Below are 21,372 nucleotides of genomic sequence, written 5' to 3' on the forward strand. Positions count from 1 at the left end.
CCAGCTTCATACAGGCCAATATCCTTACTTAATCAGGATTATAAAATTCTTATGACTATCATTGCAAATAGGCTGAAATCCTGCTTAGGTAATATTATACATATAGATCAAGCAGGCTTTATGATAGGTAGGAACCCAGTCAAAAACCTTCGCAAGGCCCAGTTGGTGTTGGATACCTTCTGGAACAAAATAAAGGATAGGAGCTCTTATGTTGGGCCGGACCTCGCTATTCTCACGGTGGACGCTGAAAAAGCGTTTGACTCCATTATATGGGACCATCTTTTTACATCTTTGGAAAGGTTCGGCCTTACGGGAGTCATTCACCAGTTTATTTTTCAACTCTATCGGGCAACTCTATCGTTTTCAGCAATTATAGTGAATGGACATACCACAGAAAGGTTCCCTTTACAAAGGGGTACGCGACAAGGCTGTCTGCTTTCACCACTACTCTTTAATATAGCGTTGGAGCCTTTAGCGATCCTCTTTAGGCAAGAATTACAAGGTATTTATATAGGTAGGCAAAAGCTAGTGCTGTCCTTGTTTGCAGATGACTTACTTCTTTATATGAGTAATATTGCAGCGTCGGTTCCCAGGGTATTAGACTTTTTTAATCTGTTTAGCTCTTTTTCAGGGTATAAAATAAACTACGAGAAATCGGAACTTCTATGGATATGTAAGCCCATGTCACGATACTGTCTCTTTAAGAAGATCCATTACCTGCTCTAAGTTCACTCCCCTTAAATAGCTTGATCAGAACACCTGTAGTTGCTTGTTTATTGAATCACATTTGCTGACTACTTTCAAGCCAGACAGACCTAACTTCTAAGGTGAATCGTTACCGGTAACCAATCCTGAAAGCTCTTACTCTGAACTATTTTGTTCTTGGAATTAAGACAAACTTATAGGAATTACCTCTGTATTCACTTCGGATTAAAAGCACTACAGGAAAAGTTTATTTTCTTCAAAACTTTAACTCTGCACTACTGAAATCGGAACGCTGTTCAGCTGACGTCATCCGCTCTCTGTCAATACACAGAGCGCCTTCCTTCTCACGCTGCCGGTTCTCTCCTCCTCTCTGCAGCACAGATCTACAGCTCCTCACTGAACAGCTGACAGGCAATCAGCACACCTTCGGTTTGCCTCAGAAGAGCCTATTCATATCCGCAAGTATTTGTAACAAAGTCACTTTATATTATGTTACTTTCTTAATATCACTTGCTACAATAATACATGACCTGATTGAGATTGAACTGTTACTTGATGCTAGAATATTGACTCTCAGTTTCTACTTGTATACTAATCAAAATCCTCACTAACCTGTGTACTGATTTAATACAACACAGTACTAATTACCAGGATGTTACTTATCTGAATATCCTCATACCTGGATCTAAATTCTGTTATATCCTAAAATTGTTTTCTAATTATTAAGACTCCTGCAATTGAACATCATTCAGTTGTGAAAGAAGGATAGATTTATTTTCATTATTCATTGAATTGCTTACTAGTTTGAATATCCACATATCAAGCAAATGAATATATGCTGGAAATTCCTACTCAAGCTACAAAACCTCATTTTTATGAGAATAGTTTATTTACTTTATTAATGATTCTCAGCATATGATAGATTCAGTGATATTTTTAGAAAAAATCAATATATCATCTAGATATATAACTACGCACACATCCATAAGATCTTTGAATATATCGTTGATAAAGAATTGGAATGTGGCGGGGGCATTTGTTAAGCCAAAAGGCATGACGTTATACTGGAATAGGCCATAACGGGTCCTGAAGGCTGTTTTCCATTCATCCCCTTTTCGCATTCTAATAAGATTATACGCCCCCTTGAGGTCTAATTTGGTAAAAACAGTAGCGTCTGTGAGCCTTTCCAGCAATTCAGGGATAAGAGGCAGGGGATACCTGTTTTTAATTGTAATTGCATTTAGACCTCTATAGTCAATAATAGGCCTAAGGGTGCCATCTTTGTTAGTTACAAAAAATATCCCCGCAGCAGCGGGTGAGGTTGAGGTAGAGATAAATCCCTTTCTTAAATTATCGTCAAGATAATCTCTGAGATATTTTAATTCCTTTTGGGACAAAGGGAAAATACGACCAAAAGGGATAGTGGTACCTGGTTTAGTCTCAATAGGACAGTCGTATGGACGGTGAGGGGGCAAATTTTCTGCTTCCTTGAGATTAAACACATCTGAAAAATCAGAATATTCCAAGGGTATCTGTTTTTGAACATGATTAATTTCTACATATGGGTAACAGGTATTGGAACAAAAGGATGAGTTAAAGATGAAAGAGTTTTTGCACCAATCTATCATAGGGTTGTGTTTTTGCAACCATGGGAATCCCAATATAATGGGATGTAGAGAACTAGGAATTACATCAAAGGTGATGTATTCCTTGTGATTTTTGTCAGTTGTAACTAAGAGGGGTATTGTATGGTGTGTAATAGGCCCTTTTAAATAAGTGGAACCATCAATTACCTTCACATACACAGGATTTTGCTTGAGCACACAAGGTATTTTATTTTTATTTACAAGATTATTATCAATGAACATTCCATAAGCACCGGAGTCAATCATAGCCACGTTCTTGAGAAGATGTTGATCCCACTGCAAAGACAACGGTATTGTTATGCATGTATCACAACTAAATACAGTCTTAGGGTTAACTGATAAAATCTTACCCCGTTTTTGTCGATTCAAGATAGGACAATTAGAAACTGTATGATCCTTTTGACCACAATACATGCACAAATTTGCTTGTCTTCGTCTAAACTTTTCCTCTTGAGAAAGTGGACCTTTGATAGTGCCGATCTCCATAGGGACTGATGTAATGTTCCCTCTGTCAGGATGATTAGTTGTATATTTCTTTGGATAAGGTTCAGTGTTTTGTTTCTCAGAGCGTCTTTCTCTGTATCTGCGGTCCATCTGAATACATATTTTAATAAGAGCATCTAAGGACTCGGGAAAATCAATTCGAGACAATTCATCTTTTAAATGTTCTGAGAGTCCCAATCTAAATTGGTTTCTTAGACTCACAGAATTCCACTGTGAGTCTGTGGCCCATAATTGGAACTCTGCTACATAATCTTCTACTGGTCTTTTTCCTTGTCTCAGAGTCCTTAGATTGTTCTCGGCAGTGATTTGAGTATTACTGTCTTCATATAGAACAGACATTGCCTTAAAGAAATCATCTAAAGACTCCAAGATAGGATCAGAGGTTTCGAAAAACCTGTCTGCCCATGATCTGGGCTCTCCATTGAGTAACGAAATAACAGTACATACTCTTATTCTGTCAGTATGATATGTTTTTGGTTTCATGGTGAACATTAATATACAAGCGTTTTTAAACTCACGGAAACGTGAACGTATACCAGAGAAAATAGGAGGAGGGTTAATATGAGGTTCTGGATGCTCTGTTGTTTTCTGTGAAAAATAGTCATTCATTAACCTCTTGAGTGTGTTGTTTTCATTTTTTAACTCATTTAGACCTTGTGCCAGAATTTCTACTTTTTGATTTAAAGTAGTTATTTCGGTAGCCATAGTAGCTGGATCCATCTTTATTTTAGGCTTGTTTATTCTATATGAAGACAGTAATACTCAAATCACTGCCGAGAACAATCTAAGGACTCTGAGACAAGGAAAAAGACCAGTAGAAGATTATGTAGCAGAGTTCCAATTATGGGCCACAGACTCACAGTGGAATTCTGTGAGTCTAAGAAACCAATTTAGATTGGGACTCTCAGAACATTTAAAAGATGAATTGTCTCGAATTGATTTTCCCGAGTCCTTAGATGCTCTTATTAAAATATGTATTCAGATGGACCGCAGATACAGAGAAAGACGCTCTGAGAAACAAAACACTGAACCTTATCCAAAGAAATATACAACTAATCATCCTGACAGAGGGAACATTACATCAGTCCCTATGGAGATCGGCACTATCAAAGGTCCACTTTCTCAAGAGGAAAAGTTTAGACGAAGACAAGCAAATTTGTGCATGTATTGTGGTCAAAAGGATCATACAGTTTCTAATTGTCCTATCTTGAATCGACAAAAACGGGGTAAGATTTTATCAGTTAACCCTAAGACTGTATTTAGTTGTGATACATGCATAACAATACCGTTGTCTTTGCAGTGGGATCAACATCTTCTCAAGAACGTGGCTATGATTGACTCCGGTGCTTATGGAATGTTCATTGATAATAATCTTGTAAGGACCCAACGTACGTGCTTAACATGCCAACACCCACAACGCTTAAATCTTTACAAAGATTTTTAGGCTTCTCGAATTTCTATAGAAAATTCATACAAGGATTTTCAACAATAGTTCAACCATTAACTAAGCTCACTGGCAAACAAAAATTCAAATGGACAGACTCAGCTCAGGAAGCATTTGACCTATTAAAGAAAAGTTTTTCTACAGCACCAGTTTTGCAGTTACCAAACCCGGACTCTCAGTTCACCTTGGAAGTAGATGCTTCAAATATAGGTCTTGGTGCCATTCTGTCTCAACAACGCAAAGGAACTCAAGACCGTCATCCTGTTGCCTACTATTCTCGATTACTTACCACTGCTGAAAAGAATTATTCTATTGGAGATCTGGAGTTATTAGCAATAAAGAGTGCCCTTGAGCATTGGAGGCACCTACTAGAAGGAACTGAAGAACCTTTCCAGGTATTAACTGACCACAAGAACTTACAATATCTAAAAAGAAACAAGACACTTTCTTCAAGACAAGTACGCTGGTCACTGTTTTTTGACCGCTTTAACTTTCAGCTAAGTTACAGACCCGGGTCCAGAAATATCCAGGCCGATGCTCTATCAAGATCCTTAATTCCACACTATGAGTCAGAGGAAGTCAGATCTATCATCCCTTCACACAAGATCCTAGCAACAGCAAGCACCTTTCTATCAGACCTACACACTGCCCAAGATATGGACAACTCCATACCAACTTCATGCTCGAAAGATCCTGTTTCTGGGTTGTTCTGCTTTAAAGAACTCATATACATACCCTCATCTTTACGCAAGGAACTTCTTCAACATATTCATGACTCCCCGATGTCTGGACATCCAGGAATGAATAAAACCCACGACTTATTAAATAGACAATACTGGTGGCCTCACATGAAGGAAGATGTAATTTCTTACATACGAAATTGCAATGTTTGCGCAAGAAACAAAAAGGCACATCATAAACCTTTTGGCTTATTAAACCCTCTACCTGTACCAGAAGTTCCATGGTCCATGATTGGCATGGATTTTATCGTAGATTTACCTAACTCACAAAATTTCACAACCATCTTGGTAGTGGTTGATCATTTAACTCGATTGGCACATTTCATACCTCTGAAAAAGACCCCTAATGCCATAACAACTGCAAATGTGTTTTTCTCAAATATCGTTAAACTACACGGTTTACCCTCATCCATTGTAACCGACCGAGGAACACAGTTTACTTCCAGGTTTTGGAAAGAACTCTGTCACCTACTCAAGATAACTCCTAGAATGTCAACAGCTTTTCACCCTCAGTCAAATGGCCTAACGGAACGTCTTAATCAGACCTTGGAACAATACTTACGTTGTTATGTATCACATATTCAGGATGACTGGGTAGACTGGTTACCCATGGCTGAGTTCTCATATAATAACACCTACAATTCATCCATTAAAATGTCTCCCTTTTTTGCCACGTATGGATTCCATCCTTTGACATTACCCAAAACTTCTACCACATCATCTACTCCTTATGTAGAGGATCATCTTACCAATATCAAGACATCCATGTTGACATTGAGAAAACATCTCCAAGACGCAAAAGATCACCAGAAACTGTATTTTGATAAAAAACATAAAGCACCTCCTTCCTATAAATTAGGAGATCTAGTGTGGCTCTCTACGAAAAATCTCAAACTCAAAGTGCCAGCAAAGAAATTAGCAAACCAATACATTGGACCATTTAAGGTTATAAAGATCATAAATAGTAATGCTTTAACTTTACGTTTACCATCAACATTAAGAATCCATCCCTCCTTCCACGTTTCCCTGCTAAAACCTTATCTTGGATCAACAGATTCCTTATCTCAAACTGATACCACCTCAATAGTTGATGATCAAATTGAATACGAGGTTGAAAAGATTCTTGACTCTCGTCTGAGACATAATAAATTGGAATATTTGGTTCATTGGACTGGGTACGGAGTTGAGGAAGATTCTTGGATACCACTGAAAGATATACATGCTCCCCGTTTACTTACTGAATTTCATAGTACTTATCCTTCCAAACCGGCTCCGAAAAAAACGGTATGCCCCTTCCTGAAAGGGGGGATCTGTCACGATACTGTCTCTTTAAGAAGATCCATTACCTGCTCTAAGTTCACTCCCCTTAAATAGCTTGATCAGAACACCTGTAGTTGCTTGTTTATTGAATCACATTTGCTGACTACTTTCAAGCCAGACAGACCTAACTTCTAAGGTGAATCGTTACCGGTAACCAATCCTGAAAGCTCTTACTCTGAACTATTTTGTTCTTGGAATTAAGACAAACTTATAGGAATTACCTCTGTATTCACTTCGGATTAAAAGCACTACAGGAAAAGTTTATTTTCTTCAAAACTTTAACTCTGCACTACTGAAATCGGAACGCTGTTCAGCTGACGTCATCCGCTCTCTGTCAATACACAGAGCGCCTTCCTTCTCACGCTGCCGGTTCTCTCCTCCTCTCTGCAGCACAGATCTACAGCTCCTCACTGAACAGCTGACAGGCAATCAGCACACCTTCGGTTTGCCTCAGAAGAGCCTATTCATATCCGCAAGTATTTGTAACAAAGTCACTTTATATTATGTTACTTTCTTAATATCACTTGCTACAATAATACATGACCTGATTGAGATTGAACTGTTACTTGATGCTAGAATATTGACTCTCAGTTTCTACTTGTATACTAATCAAAATCCTCACTAACCTGTGTACTGATTTAATACAACACAGTACTAATTACCAGGATGTTACTTATCTGAATATCCTCATACCTGGATCTAAATTCTGTTATATCCTAAAATTGTTTTCTAATTATTAAGACTCCTGCAATTGAACATCATTCAGTTGTGAAAGAAGGATAGATTTATTTTCATTATTCATTGAATTGCTTACTAGTTTGAATATCCACATATCAAGCAAATGAATATATGCTGGAAATTCCTACTCAAGCTACAAAACCTCATTTTTATGAGAATAGTTTATTTACTTTATTAATGATTCTCAGCATATGATAGCCCATTAACCCCATAGCACATCCCTTTCAGGAAGTTGAGCAGATTAGATATTTAGGGATTACATTGGCCCGGAACCCTAAACGATGGTACAGTTTAAAACAGAAAAAAGTGGCAGGCTCTCAAGACCAAATACTATAAAATCAAAATTTATTGGACAACTTAAAAAAGTACACAGACATGGCAGTAAAAACTAGAGCAATGAATCTATGGTACAGTTTAAACTATGTGCAGTGTTTCAGAGCAATGGCAGATAAACTTCAGATATAGGCTGATCTCCCCCTTTCGCTGACGTCGCGTATTATGTTAATCAAGGTGGTCTTATTCCCAAAGTTACTGTATTTTCTTCAAAACCTTTCTTTACTTTTGTATAAAAAAAGATATTAGATATCTTAATAGGATTTTCAATCAATTTCTATGGAGGGGTAAAAAGCCGCGTATATCTATTTACAAACTAACCTTACCAAAGAGATATGGCGGTCTGGCCTGCCCGAATGTTGTTTTACAATTACGCTGCTCTCTGTAAATATGCCTTAGATTGGATTGTTGACAAAGAGAGGGTTACATTTTATGAAATAGAAACTAGTATGATAGCACCCTTTGCGACACAAGCAATTTTACACTATCCGGTGGCTAACATTGCTCAGTTGTACACTTTTAAAGATATTATACGTGCGTGGCAACAAATGTGTGGGGAAATGAAATTAAATTATGCCAAATCAGAGTTTCTTCCGATAATAGATAATCCGGATTTTGCTCCTGGAGTGGGTGCTTCAGTGTATGGAATTTGGGCAGAGAAGGGATTAAAGTATGTAGCACAAATGTGCAACGAGAAAACCTTGATAACAAAAAGCTACTTAACTTTGGCACAGGAATATAATCTCCCTAGAGTTCATTTCTATGCTTATCTTCAGGTCAGACATTGGATTGGGGAGTTAAAACAGAAAACAGGCTCAGACCTAGATATCAGAGAATTGAGGGCTGTGATCATGGAGTATCAGGAGGGGGTGGGAACCATCTCTCAGACGTATAAGACACTAATGAAACTAGTTGGAGAAAGTGACATTAGGGATGTTAAAGAAAAGTGGAAGAGTAAAAGTTAATGTAGACAGTGAAATATTAAGCCACAGTATGAGGCTGGCTTCAAAAGCAACGGTCCTAAATAGTTTTAAAGAATCACATTTGAAAATATTAAATCTGGCTTATCTGACTCCAGTCAGAGTGGCAAGGTGGACACAGGTGCAAGGAAACTGCTCTAGATGTGGCTTTGTGGGAGCAGATATTGTACATTGTTTCTGGTTATGTCCTAAAATATACCAATTTTGGCAAAAAGTTACATTTTGGGGTTGTAAGACTTTAGGAATACGATTTAAATTGAATCTGGCGCAGATTTTTTTTCTTTGTAAATATTCATTGGAGTTGACAAATGTAAGATTTATAAATTTACTTATATTGATTGGTAGGAACTTAATACTAAAATCGTGGAAGGGCAAGAAAGGACCAAACTTTACAGAGTTTCTTAACAATGTCCAGTATCATAGTGTCATGGAACAGTTTAATTTGAAAAATCCTAATTCTAAACACATTGCTAGGTTCTATAGTAAATTGAAGTGTTACATTTGCTCCTTGCCTAAAAGAACACAATGCCAGCTCTCTCTACCCTTTAAAAACTCTAGCTGGGTCCAAAACCAATTAGAACAAGGGCTGCTATCGATGAATTGATTTACTAAAGATTAGGGTCCCCCCTTTTTTTCTCTCTTTTTTTTCTCTTCTTCCTCTTCATGGCCTCCCCTCCGGTTTTCCCCCTCCCTCCTTTTCTCGCAGTCTAGCAAGAAGGAAGTAAGTTATAAGATTAAAGCGATATATTTCAATAAAGAGCAAGGCTGGATTGAAGTAGCTGGAATGAATCCAAGCATTATAAGCGAAATTATGAAGGTAATTTTTAGTTATTGTGCCTTATTATTAATTTACTATTGAAAAACTAAGGCGAAGGACCTGCGTTTGTTTTATTGTGTATAACAGGTTGATGTTCTTTTGATTTATGTTGTGTGCAATGTAAGGCATTATGTATAGCTATGGCCAGGTAAAATGAATATCTGCCATAGAAGAGCTTATTTATTTTTTTATCCATATTGTTGTATGGTGTTGATTATGAAATAAAGAAATTTAAAAAAAAAAAAAAAAAAAAGGTAATATAAACATTTGTTATCCAATACACATTTGATCAATGTTCTGTGTAATACAGAAGGTCCTTCACCATATTGTAATATTATATCAGGCAAGCTTCATGGTATTGTCAGGTCTAACCATATACACATTTGAATAGCTTAGTAACAGTCACTCAGGTTAGATCCAACCTGGTTGTAAGGTGTAAGTTGAAGTGGAAAGACTATCCTTTGGAACCAAAACTATCCATATAAAGGTAGGCGTTCCAGACTGCTTGGAATATAGTTCTGACTTAGAACTGAAAGAGTTCCTAGAGAGGGGGTCTCTCTGTGCCACCAAGACAACGCAAACCACACACCCGGGTTTCCCTGGATCAGGCAGAAATGGATAGCTTAAGGGTGCAAATCACTCTGATTAGATCCCACCTGTTTCCACAGTTTGACTTAGGCAGAAAGTCTGATTTCCAGGGCTGGAAATAACAGTATATAGGTAAGGCTTCCAAATTACACAGGCCTAGATTTAGAGTTCGGCGGGAGCCGTCAAAACCAGCGTTAGAGGCTCCTAACGCTGGTTTTGGGCGCCCGCTGGTATTTGGAGTCAGTGATTAAAGGGTCTAACGCTCACTTTTCAGCCGCGACTTTTCCATACCGCAGATCCCCCTACGCCATTTGCGTAGCCTATCTTTTCAATGGGATCTTTCTAACGCCGGTATTTAGAGTCGTTTCTGCAGTGAGCGTTAGAGCTCTAACGACAAAACTCCAGCCGCCTGAAAATAGCAGGAGTTAAGAGCTTTCTGGCTAACGCCGGTTTATAAAGCTCTTAACTACTGTACCCTAAAGTACACTAACACCCATAAACTACCTATGTACCCCTAAACCGAGGTCCCCCCACATCGCCGCCACTCGATTAAAATTTTTAACCCCTAATCTGCCGACCGCCACCTACGTTATACTTATGTACCCCTAATCTGCTGCCCCTAACCCCGCCGACCCCTATATTATATTTATTAACCCCTAACCTGCCCCCCACAACGTCGCCGCCAGCTACTTACAATAATTAACCCCTAATCTTCCGACCGCAAATCGCCGCCACCTACGTTATCCCTATGTACCCCTAATCTGCTGCCCCTAACATCGCCGACCCCTATATTATATTTATTAACCCCTAATCTGCCCCCCTCAACGTCGCCGACACCTGCCTACACTTATTAACCCCTAATCTGCCGAGCGGACCTGAGCGCTACTATAATAAAGTTATTAACCCCTAATCCGCCTCACTAACCCTATCATAAATAGTATTAACCCCTAATCTGCCCTCCCTAACATCGCCGACACCTACCTTCAATTATTAACCCCTAAACTTCCGATCGGAGCTCACCGCTATTCTAATAAATGGATTAACCCCTAAAGCTAAGTCTAACCCTAACACTAACACCCCCCTAAGTTAAATATAATTTTTATCTAACGAAATAAATTAACTCTTATTAAATAACTTATTCCTATTTAAAGCTAAATACTTACCTGTAAAATACATCCTAATATAGCTACAATATAAATTATAATTACATTGTAGCTATTTTAGGATTAATATTTATTTTACAGGCAACTTTGTAATTATTTTAACCAGGTACAATAGCTATTAAATAGTTAAGAACTATTTAATAGTTACCTAGTTAAAATAATAACAAATTTACCTGTAAAATAAATCCTAACCTAAGTTATAATTAAACCTAACACTACCCTATCAATAAAATAATTAAATAAACTACCTACAATTACCTACAATTAACCTAACACTACACTATCAATAAATAAATTAAACACAATTGCTACAAATAAATACAATTAAATAAACTAGCTAAAGTACAAAAAATAAAAAAGAACTAAGTTACAGAAAATAAAAAAATATTTACCAACATAAGAAAAATATTACAACAATTTTAAACTAATTACACCTACTCTAAGCCCCCTAATAAAATAACAAAGCCCCCCAAAATAAAAAATTCCCTACCCTATTCTAAATTAAAAAAGTTACAAGCTCTTTTACCTTACCAGCCCTGAACAGGGCCCTTTGCGGGGCATGCCCCAAGAATTTCAGCTCTTTTGCCTGTAAAAGAATAAATACAATACCCCCCCCCCCCAACATTACAACCCACCACCCACATACCCCTAATCTAACTCAAACCCCCCTTAAAGAAACCTAACACTAAGCCCCTGAAGATCTTCCTACCTTGTCTTCACCATCCAGGTATCACCGATCCGTCCTGGCTCCAAGATCTTCATCCAACCCAAGCGGGGGTTGGCGATCCATAATCCGGTGCTCCAAAGTCTTCCTCCTATCCGGCAAGAAGAGGACATCCGGACCGGCAAACATCTTCTCCAAGCGGCATCTTCGATCTTCTTCCATCCGGTGCGGAGCGGGTCCATCTTGAAGCAGGCGACGCGGATCCATCCTCTTCTTCCGATGTCTCCCGACTAATGACGGTTCCTTTAAGGGACGTCATCCAAGATGGCGTCCCTCGAATTCCGATTGGCTGATAGGATTCTATCAGCCAATCGGAATTAAGGTAGGAATTTTCTGATTGGCTGATGGAATCAGCCAATCAGAATCAAGTTCAATCCGATTGGCTGATCCAATCAGCCAATCAGATTGAGCTCGCATTCTATTGGCTGTTCCGATCAGCCAATAGAATGCGAGCTCAATCTGATTGGCTGATGGGATCGGCCAATCGGATTGAACTTGATTCTGATTGGCTGATTCCATCAGCCAATCAGAAAATTCCTACCTTAATTCCGATTGGCTGATAGAATCCTATCAGCCAATCGGAATTCGAGGGACGCCATCTTGGATGACGTCCCTTAAAGGAACCGTCATTAGTCGGGAGACATCGGAAGAAGAGGATGGATCCGCGTCGCCTGCTTCAAGATGGACCCGCTCCGCACCGGATGGAAGAAGATCGAAGATGCCGCTTGGAGAAGATGTTTGCCGGTCCGGATGTCCTCTTCTTGCCGGATAGGAGGAAGACTTTGGAGCACCGGATTATGGATCGCCAACCCCCGCTTGGGTTGGATGAAGATCTTGGAGCCAGGACGGATCGGTGATACCTGGATGGTGAAGACAAGGTAGGAAGATCTTCAGGGGCTTAGTGTTAGGTTTCTTTAAGGGGGGTTTGGGTTAGATTAGGGGTATGTGGGTGGTGGGTTGTAATGTTGGGGGGGGGGGGTATTGTATTTATTCTTTTACAGGCAAAAGAGCTGAAATTCTTGGGGCATGCCCCGCAAAGGGCCCTGTTCAGGGCTGGTAAGGTAAAAGAGCTTGTAACTTTTTTAATTTAGAATAGGGTAGGGAATTTTTTATTTTGGGGGGCTTTGTTATTTTATTAGGGGGCTTAGAGTAGGTGTAATTAGTTTAAAATTGTTGTAATATTTTTCTTATGTTGGTAAATATTTTTTTATTTTCTGTAACTTAGTTCTTTTTTATTTTTTGTACTTTAGCTAGTTTATTTAATTGTATTTATTTGTAGCAATTGTGTTTAATTTATTTATTGATAGTGTAGTGTTAGGTTAATTGTAGGTAATTGTAGGTAGTTTATTTAATTATTTTATTGATAGGGTAGTGTTAGGTTTAATTATAACTTAGGTTAGGATTTATTTTACAGGTAAATTTGTTATTATTTTAACTAGGTAACTATTAAATAGTTCTTAACTATTTAATAGCTATTGTACCTGGTTAAAATAATTACAAAGTTGCCTGTAAAATAAATATTAATCCTAAAATAGCTATAATATAATTATAATTTATATTGTAGCTATATTAGGATTTATTTTACAGGTAAGTATTTAGCTTTAAATAGGAATAAGTTATTTAATAAGAGTTAATTTATTTCGTTAGATAAAAATTATATTTAACTTAGGGGGGTGTTAGTGTTAGGGTTAGACTTAGCTTTAGGGGTTAATCCATTTATTAGAATAGCGGTGAGCTCCGATCGGAAGTTTAGGGGTTAATAATTGAAGGTAGGTGTCGGCGATGTTAGGGAGGGCAGATTAGGGGTTAATACTATTTATGATAGGGTTAGTGAGGCGGATTAGGGGTTAATAACTTTATTATAGTAGCGCTCAGGTCCGCTCGGCAGATTAGGGGTTAATAAGTGTAGGCAGGTGTCGGCGACGTTGTGGGGGGCAGATTAGGGGTTAATAAATATAACATAGGGGTCGGCGATGTTAGGGCAGCAGATTAGGGGTACATAGGGATAACGTAGGTGGCGGCGTTTTACGGAGCGGCAGATTAGGGGTTAAAAGTGTAATGCAGGGGTCAGCGATAGCGTGGGCGGCAGATTAGGGGTTAATAAGTGTAAGGTTAGGGGTGTTTAGACTCGGGGTACATGTTAGAGTGTTAGGTACAGACGTAGGAAGTGTTTCCCCATAGGAAACAATGGGGCTGCGTTAGGAGCTGAACGCTGCTTTTTTGCAGGTGTTAGGTTTTTTTTCAGCTCAAACAGCCCCATTGTTTCCTATGGGGGAATCGTGCACGAGCACGTTTTTGAGGCTGGCCGCGTCCGTAAGCAGCTCTGGTATCGAGAGTTGCATTTGCGGTAAAAATGCTCTACGCTCCTTTTTTGGAGCCTAACGCAGCATTTGTTTGAACTCTCGATACCAGAGTTAAATTTATGGTGCGGCCAGAAAAAAACCTGCGGAGCGTTAACAGCCCTTTTACCGCCGAACTCTAAATCTAGGCCTTAGGGTGTAGAACCAGATTAGAGCCGGGAAAGATACAAGAGAGGGGATCTCTCCAGCTCACTTCTTCTACCTGCAGCAGCACTTTTGGGTTCTGGGGCTTGGTGATATCAGTGGGATCTTGAACTTTTTCATCATCTTATAAGCTCTAGTGTAGAAGGGCCATAATCAGCTCCATTAATACCCCCCCCCCATATGGTGATGTCACTTGGCAGTACTTTGACCTAAATGCATTTTGTGGATAACTATCTATTGCCAGGGCAGTTAAAGGATTAAAGCATAACAATGATAAAAAAAAAAAAAAAACAGCAGGAGAATTAACATGTAGACATATTTCTTTTTCCATTTAGACCTGATCAAAACATGATAGATTTGAGCTTTTTTTTTCTTTAGGACATTTTCAGAATATTATTTTTTACAAATACATTAAGCAATAAGCTCACCTCTAGCTAAACACAAAGTTGTAATACAGTATATGTAATATATTACCTTTCCAACAGTGAGTGTTCCATTCACTCCAAAACCCATCTTTTGCACAATACATATTAACTTTTCCTTTGACTTGTGCACATGTGCTGTCAGAACTGATGTTCCTGGAAGTTTCTCTTTGCTCTTCAGCAGACTAGAAAAAGAATATATTTTTTAAACATTTCTATAGTATTTATTGTAATTTACACCAATGGCTGCATTACCTTTTATTATTATTATTATTATTATTATTATTATTATTATTATTATACTTTATTTATGAAGCGCCAACATATTCCGCAGAGCTGTCCATGGATACAATTCATTTAAATAAAACAATACAAGACTTGTAAGATACAGGACAAAATTTGCAAACACATTCAGGAGGGATTGAGGGCCCTATTCCCATGGGAACTTACAATCTAGAAGGTTGGGAGGTTGAGAAACAGGAGGTGAGGACTGCAAGATTGGGAAAGATGTTCATACAGAGTTAGATGAGGGAAATGTTAGGTAAGTGAAGTTAATTTATTATTGAGTTGGGTGGTCTTCAGTCTTCAGGGAATATTTAAAGGAAGACAGATTAGGGCAAAGCCTGACAGCACGAGGGAGAGTGTTCCAGAGGGTAGGTGCTGCACGACAGAAGTCCTGCAGTCTAGCATGAGCGGAGGTGATAGTTTCGGATGCAAGGAGCAGGTCATTGTTGGATCTTAGTGGACGGGCTTGAGTATACTTGTGTATTAGAGAGGATAGGTAGAGGGGAGCGGCGTTGGTGAGAGCTTTGTATGTAAGGGTGAGAATTTTTAATTTAATTCTGCTGTGAATGGGGAGCCAATGAAGGGACTTGCAGAGAGGTGCAGCAGATACAGATCGACGGGAAAGGTGGATCAGCCTGGCAGAGGCATTTTGGATGGATTGAAGAGGGGAGAGGCGGTAAAGAGGAAGGCCAGCGAGTAGGTTATTGGAGTAGTCCCTTCATTTTATATTTTTTAAGTGTTACATTTATCTCAGAATTATGAACCTGTCCTTATAATTAGTGTGTTTTTGTTTCCTTTAATCTCAGCATCTGACTAACACTATTTCTATTTGTATTTAAATGGGAAAAACTGTGATCTCAAGTCATTGAAATGTCAAACAAATTTAAGAATATTATAGGAGTTTTGTTGAGTAAGACATTTGAAGTACGCTGTAAGTCACTTAACAAACAGATCAATAAAATCTAATTTAATTCATCTGAGATCTGCTAATGGGAAATTATAACATGAACATTTAATTTTTTTATGAAAAATAGCTTAAAGGGAATGGAAACCCTAACATTTTCTTCCATAATATGGATAGAACCTAGAAATTTAAACAACTTTCCAATTTACTTATAATATCAAATTTGCTTCATTCTCTTGTTATCCATTGCTGAAGGGACAACATTGCACTACTGACAGGAAGTTGAACACATCTAGTTAGCCAATCACAAGAGACAAATGTGTGCAGGCACCAATCAGCAGCAGCTCCCACAGTGTATGATATGTGCATATTCATTTTCAAAAATACCAAGAGAACAGAGTACATTTAAAAATAGAAGTGAATTTAAAAGTGTCTTAAATGTATATGCTCTATCTGAATCATAAGAAGTTTAAACTGATTTTTAATTTGCAGCAAAGTTAAAATTAAACTTGATTCAGATAGAGCATGCAATTTTAAACAACATTCAAATTAGCTTCTTTTATTTTATTTGCTTTGTTCTCCTAGTATCCCTTGTTGAAAAGCATAACTAGATAGGCTCAGGAGCAGTAGTGCACTACTGGTAGCAAGCTGCTGATTGGTGGCTGCAAATATATGCCTCTTATCATTGGCTAACCTGATTTCTTCATCTAGTGCTTAGTAGTACATTGCTGCTACTTTAACAAAGAGATACAAGAGAATGAAGCAAATCATGAAAGAAAATGTGTGTCCCTTTAAATTAAAAGGAAGTGCGTGTTTGTCTATAAGTGGTCTTTAGATAAAAGCAGATTAACTAATAAGAACTATTCACGACCTATAATGGATAGAAAAAATCAGTAAACAACTGATGTTGAGGTACACCTGGATAGCACTCACATTCCTGCTCATTAAATTAATGAGATAGATATGTTTAGGACTGATGGATGGAGTGTAAAGCACTGAAATTAAAATATAACTTTTAATAGAAATATTATATTTACAAAAGGACACACATTTAAAAACAACGTTAGTATCATATCCGTATATATACTCAATGAACTAACGCCCCTTGGGGGTAACCTTCAGGTTTGATAATAAGGCACTATATATTCTCCACTGGTATGAGCTTATGTGATAATTAATTATAGATATTAATCTACCTCATAACACTGAGGTCAAGAATTAACATGGCTAGTAATGCCTCACCTAATGTAGTTAAATGGAGATAATAGTGGAGGGCTGCAGTGCTTAGGTTTTACATCTTAGGTCACATAATGGAGTCTTACAATAGAATTGAATTATTCGAAATATATATAGTAGTGGTTTTGATGTATCGGTAAAACAGGAATCTCTGGCTTTCTGGGTTGCTGATCTGTGTCAGTTACTGTAATTGTGTTTCCAATTAGGCTGGATGTCACTCTCCCCTTATAATAACAGTGTTTGAGACACGAGTTCTGCCACTATCTCTCTTAGTAATAAGATTTAAGAATACAGATTGCAACCTGATATGCGCTGTAATAGGCTCCCAAGGTAATAAAAGTAAATCTAGTCGGTGTATCTGAAAAAAGCTGGCCAATGTAACGAAATGAAAATAAATCTTGTTGTCACTCTTTATTTCTATATATTCGTTATACAGTTACCAGATTCTGAATTAGTTTGGCATCTTAAATAAGTTTGCACATTATATTAGAGTGTTAGATCATAAGTTAATACAACTTACATATTGCTTTTGCCAGGTTACTGGCGAAACATGTTAGGGGATAGTGGTTGTGCTTTATTTTAAACTGTTAGATATCATATCGGCATTATTTGCGCTCCAACTTAAAATAGTGTATTTAACTATAATTATGTGACACTGAATGTAGCGCATATATATTTGCAACTACTGGGTGGTTAACCAGGTACAGCACTGGGTTACCAGTGTCGGGTTGATATTTAAGGTATAGGCCGGTAATAGTTATTTAGAACCTCAGCCTTACATTTTAATAATTATAGCGGTTGTGAATTAGGCACATAGTTGTGCTGTCTGAACCCATATGACTCAGAAGGTATAGGCCGGTACAATTTATTTAGACTCGAAGGTATAGCCCGGTACAATTTATATAGATTTAAAGGTATAGTCCGCTACTATTTATTTGGACTTAAAGGTATAGGCCGGTACAATTTATTTAGACTTAAAGGTATAGGTCGGTAAAAGTAATTACAACCTTAGTGTAATATTTTTAGTAATTTTAGTGGTGTTGAATAAGGTACATATCAGGACTGCCAGAGCCCAAACCACTTGGAAGGTATAGGCCGGTATAACTCATTTAGACTTCAGTACCTTTCATTATTAACTCCTGCAGCGGTGATCCAGGCACTTCACTGGGCTGTCAAAATTATTACGGTTATTTTAAGGTATAGGCAGGTAAACTTTTGCCCACTATATTATATCCAAATAATATCCCTGCACTAACATCTATTTTCGATGTTATGCTAAAGTGACATCAATACAGCATCACGATAATCTTACGATATTAAGAGGGTGATATCGGCTTTAGACTCAAGTACCGATCATCTGGAACTATTACAGTGATGATATAAGCACCTCGCAGGGCTATTAATATTATAGAGATATTATAGTGACATTGATGGTATAGGCCGGTAAACTCATGCCCACTTAATTATATTTCAATAATATCCTTGTTCTAACATCTAATATTGATGCTCTGGTAAGGGACATAAATATACTTATAAGTTGATTTAATAACAGTAAGTGGATGACAACGGCTCTATGTCCATACACTAGTCCCACAGTATGAATACTATACTGAGCGAGTGAATCATAAGTATATACTGATATAATAAACCCTAACCGGTGACTACAGCTACACAACCGGTGATCACTTAATACCGTTGATACCTTCTAATAGCTTTACTTGTATATAGGTATAGGCCGGTAACTTTTTAGCTGAGAAAAATATTCTGAAGTGACCGGAGATCACCAAATACCGGAGATATCTTCCTACAGCTTTACTCACATACTGGTATAGACTGGTAACATTTCAATTTGGACTTTTTTAGTCCAAATATAGGAATACTGATAGACAAGTAAGAGTATTGAATACCCAAATAAGAACATTTGTAATTTGATATATACGATACCTCTTTTGACCTCTGATCAGCACTAAATAAACCATTAGTACTAGGGGTAACTAGTCACAAAATAAGGTACGATATGTAAGTTGTATTAATTTATGATCTAACACTCTAATATAATGTGCAAACTTATTTAAGATGCAAACTAATTCAGAATCTGGTAACTGTATAATGAATATATAGAAATAAAGAGTGACAACAAGATTTATTTTCATTTCATTACATTGGCCAGCTTTTTTCAGATACACCGACTAGATTTACTTTTATTACCTTGGAAGCCTATTACAGCGCATATCAGGTTGCAATCTGTATTCTTAAATCTTATTACTAAGAGAGATAGTGGCAGAACTCGTGTCTCACACACTGTTATTATAAGGGGAGAGTGACATCCAGCCTAATTGGAAACACAATTACAGTAACTGACACAGATCAGCAACCCAGAAAGCCAGAGATTCCTTTTTTACAGATACATCAAAACCACTACTATATATATTTCAAATAATTCAATTCTATTGTGAGTAAGACTCCATTATGTGACCTAAGACGTAAAACCTAAGCACTGCAGCCCTTCACTATTATCTCCATTTAACTACATTAGGTGAGGTATTACTAGCCATGTTAATTCTTGACCTCAGTGTTATGAGCTAGATTAATATCTATAATTAATTATCACATTTACCAAGTGCATTTACCAAGTGTGCTCAATTTGACATGAAGGCCCCGATATTCAAAGCATCGATAATTAAAGAAATGGGGCGTGTCCGAGCAATGCCGGTGAGCGGCTTTATCTCTTCTATAGAAGTCAATGGGAGCATGACATCACCACCCGCATCACCGACATCTCCTCTCGTCAGCATATTGCTGCTACCAGGGGGACCCTATTTGAAGTGTGCCTACATGGTGCAGACAGTGTAGGCACACTCCAAATATTGCCGTAGGAACCTAAGTTTAATTACAGCTATACTAAATACCTTAGGCAATATAGTCTCGACAGCTAATAGCTGTCATGACAAACATGGCCGCTACCCTCCTCACAACCTGCACTTTGCTAATTCGAACATATTGATCTTGTGTCGATGTCCAAATCAAAGTTCAGGTAACTCCAATGAGCATGCCCTCTAAGTCCCCCCTATAACTACATCATGCCTAAACTGCACTCCCCCTGCTCCGCAGGGCCGGATTGGGCTACCAGGATGCTGGGACATTTTCTGGTGGGCCGCAGTAGAGAGGGCCACATGGCATTGTGGCTGAGTTGTAGGTAATCCCCTAAAGCAGGACGTTACAGAGCGTATGGCTGCCAGATGGATAACATGGCATGATCTCCCTGCAAACCCCCTGCGTGCGCTGTAAAAGAACTGCAGCTTTCTTTAAAACTGATTGAGCTGTGACAGTAGTGGGACCTGCCCCCAACAGCAGCCTGATTGATTGTGTTGTTACAATGCATGGCGTGAATTCTTCCAGTGCAGTCTCCCCCTCCTCCTCTCTGCCCGCGTGCGGGACTGACAGCCTCTCCGTTTAGGTAGACAGGCAGTACTTTGCATTCAAGCTTCAGTGTGCGGTGGGCGATCGTATAAAGAGAGCCTCCACGTCGGATGACTGCGCCACCGCCGAAGACCGCTCCGCGCATCAGAAGACCGCTCCTCACCTCCAGGAAAAAGATAGAAGATGTCCCCTCGCTGGATGAAGATGTCGTCGCCTGAATGAAGATGGATGTCCGGACTTCAGGAACGGTGAGTACATTTTTTGGGGTTAGTGTTAGGTTTTTTTGGGGTGAGGTTTTTTTTTTAGATTAGGGAATTTTTAAGGGGCAACAAAAGAGCTGATTGCCCATACAAATGCCCCTTCAGGGACAATGGGTAGATTAGATTTTTATAGAGTTAGGTCTTTTTTATTTTTGGGTGGGTGGGTGGGGGTTTTTACTGTTAAGGGTTAATTTGTATTTCTTCTTAGGTAAAACAGCTGATTGCTTCAGGGCAATACCCTACAAAAGTTCCTTTTAAGGGCTATTGGTAGTTTAATCTTAGATTAGGGGGTGTTTTTATTTTGGGTGGCTTTTTTGTTTTTATTAGGGTATTTGATTAGGTTTAAAAATAAATATTTTTGATAATTTTGTTTATTTTTTTTATGTAATCTTAGATTTTTTTATTTTTGTGATCTTAGATTTTTTTATTTTACGTAATCTTAGATTTTGTATTTAAATTAAATCTTATGTTTTATTTTTTTATGTAATATTAGGATTTTTTATTTTAATTTTAGATTAGGATTTTAAATTTTGGTATTTTAATTAATTTATTAGTTTAATAGTCTTTTTTATTTTATGTAATTGGGGTTAACTTAGGGGGTGTTAGGTAAGGGGGCTTAGTGATTACATTAATACTTTG

The 21,372-nt window shown here is 38.0% G+C and overlaps 1 protein-coding gene across 1 annotated transcript in view; it reads right to left on the minus strand.

Annotated features, from left to right (window-relative positions):
• Positions 1-21,372, minus strand: part of IL13RA2 (interleukin 13 receptor subunit alpha 2) — a 237,258-nt gene that overhangs the window by 23,431 nt on the left and 192,455 nt on the right. The window contains exon 8 of the mRNA XM_053700209.1: positions 14,681-14,813. Within this exon, the coding sequence (XP_053556184.1) occupies positions 14,681-14,813 (133 nt within the window). The remainder of the gene's footprint in view (positions 1-14,680; positions 14,814-21,372) is intronic.

This window comes from Bombina bombina, chromosome 1 (genome assembly GCF_027579735.1).
Source record: "Bombina bombina isolate aBomBom1 chromosome 1, aBomBom1.pri, whole genome shotgun sequence".
Lineage (NCBI taxonomy): Eukaryota > Metazoa > Chordata > Amphibia > Anura > Bombinatoridae > Bombina > Bombina bombina.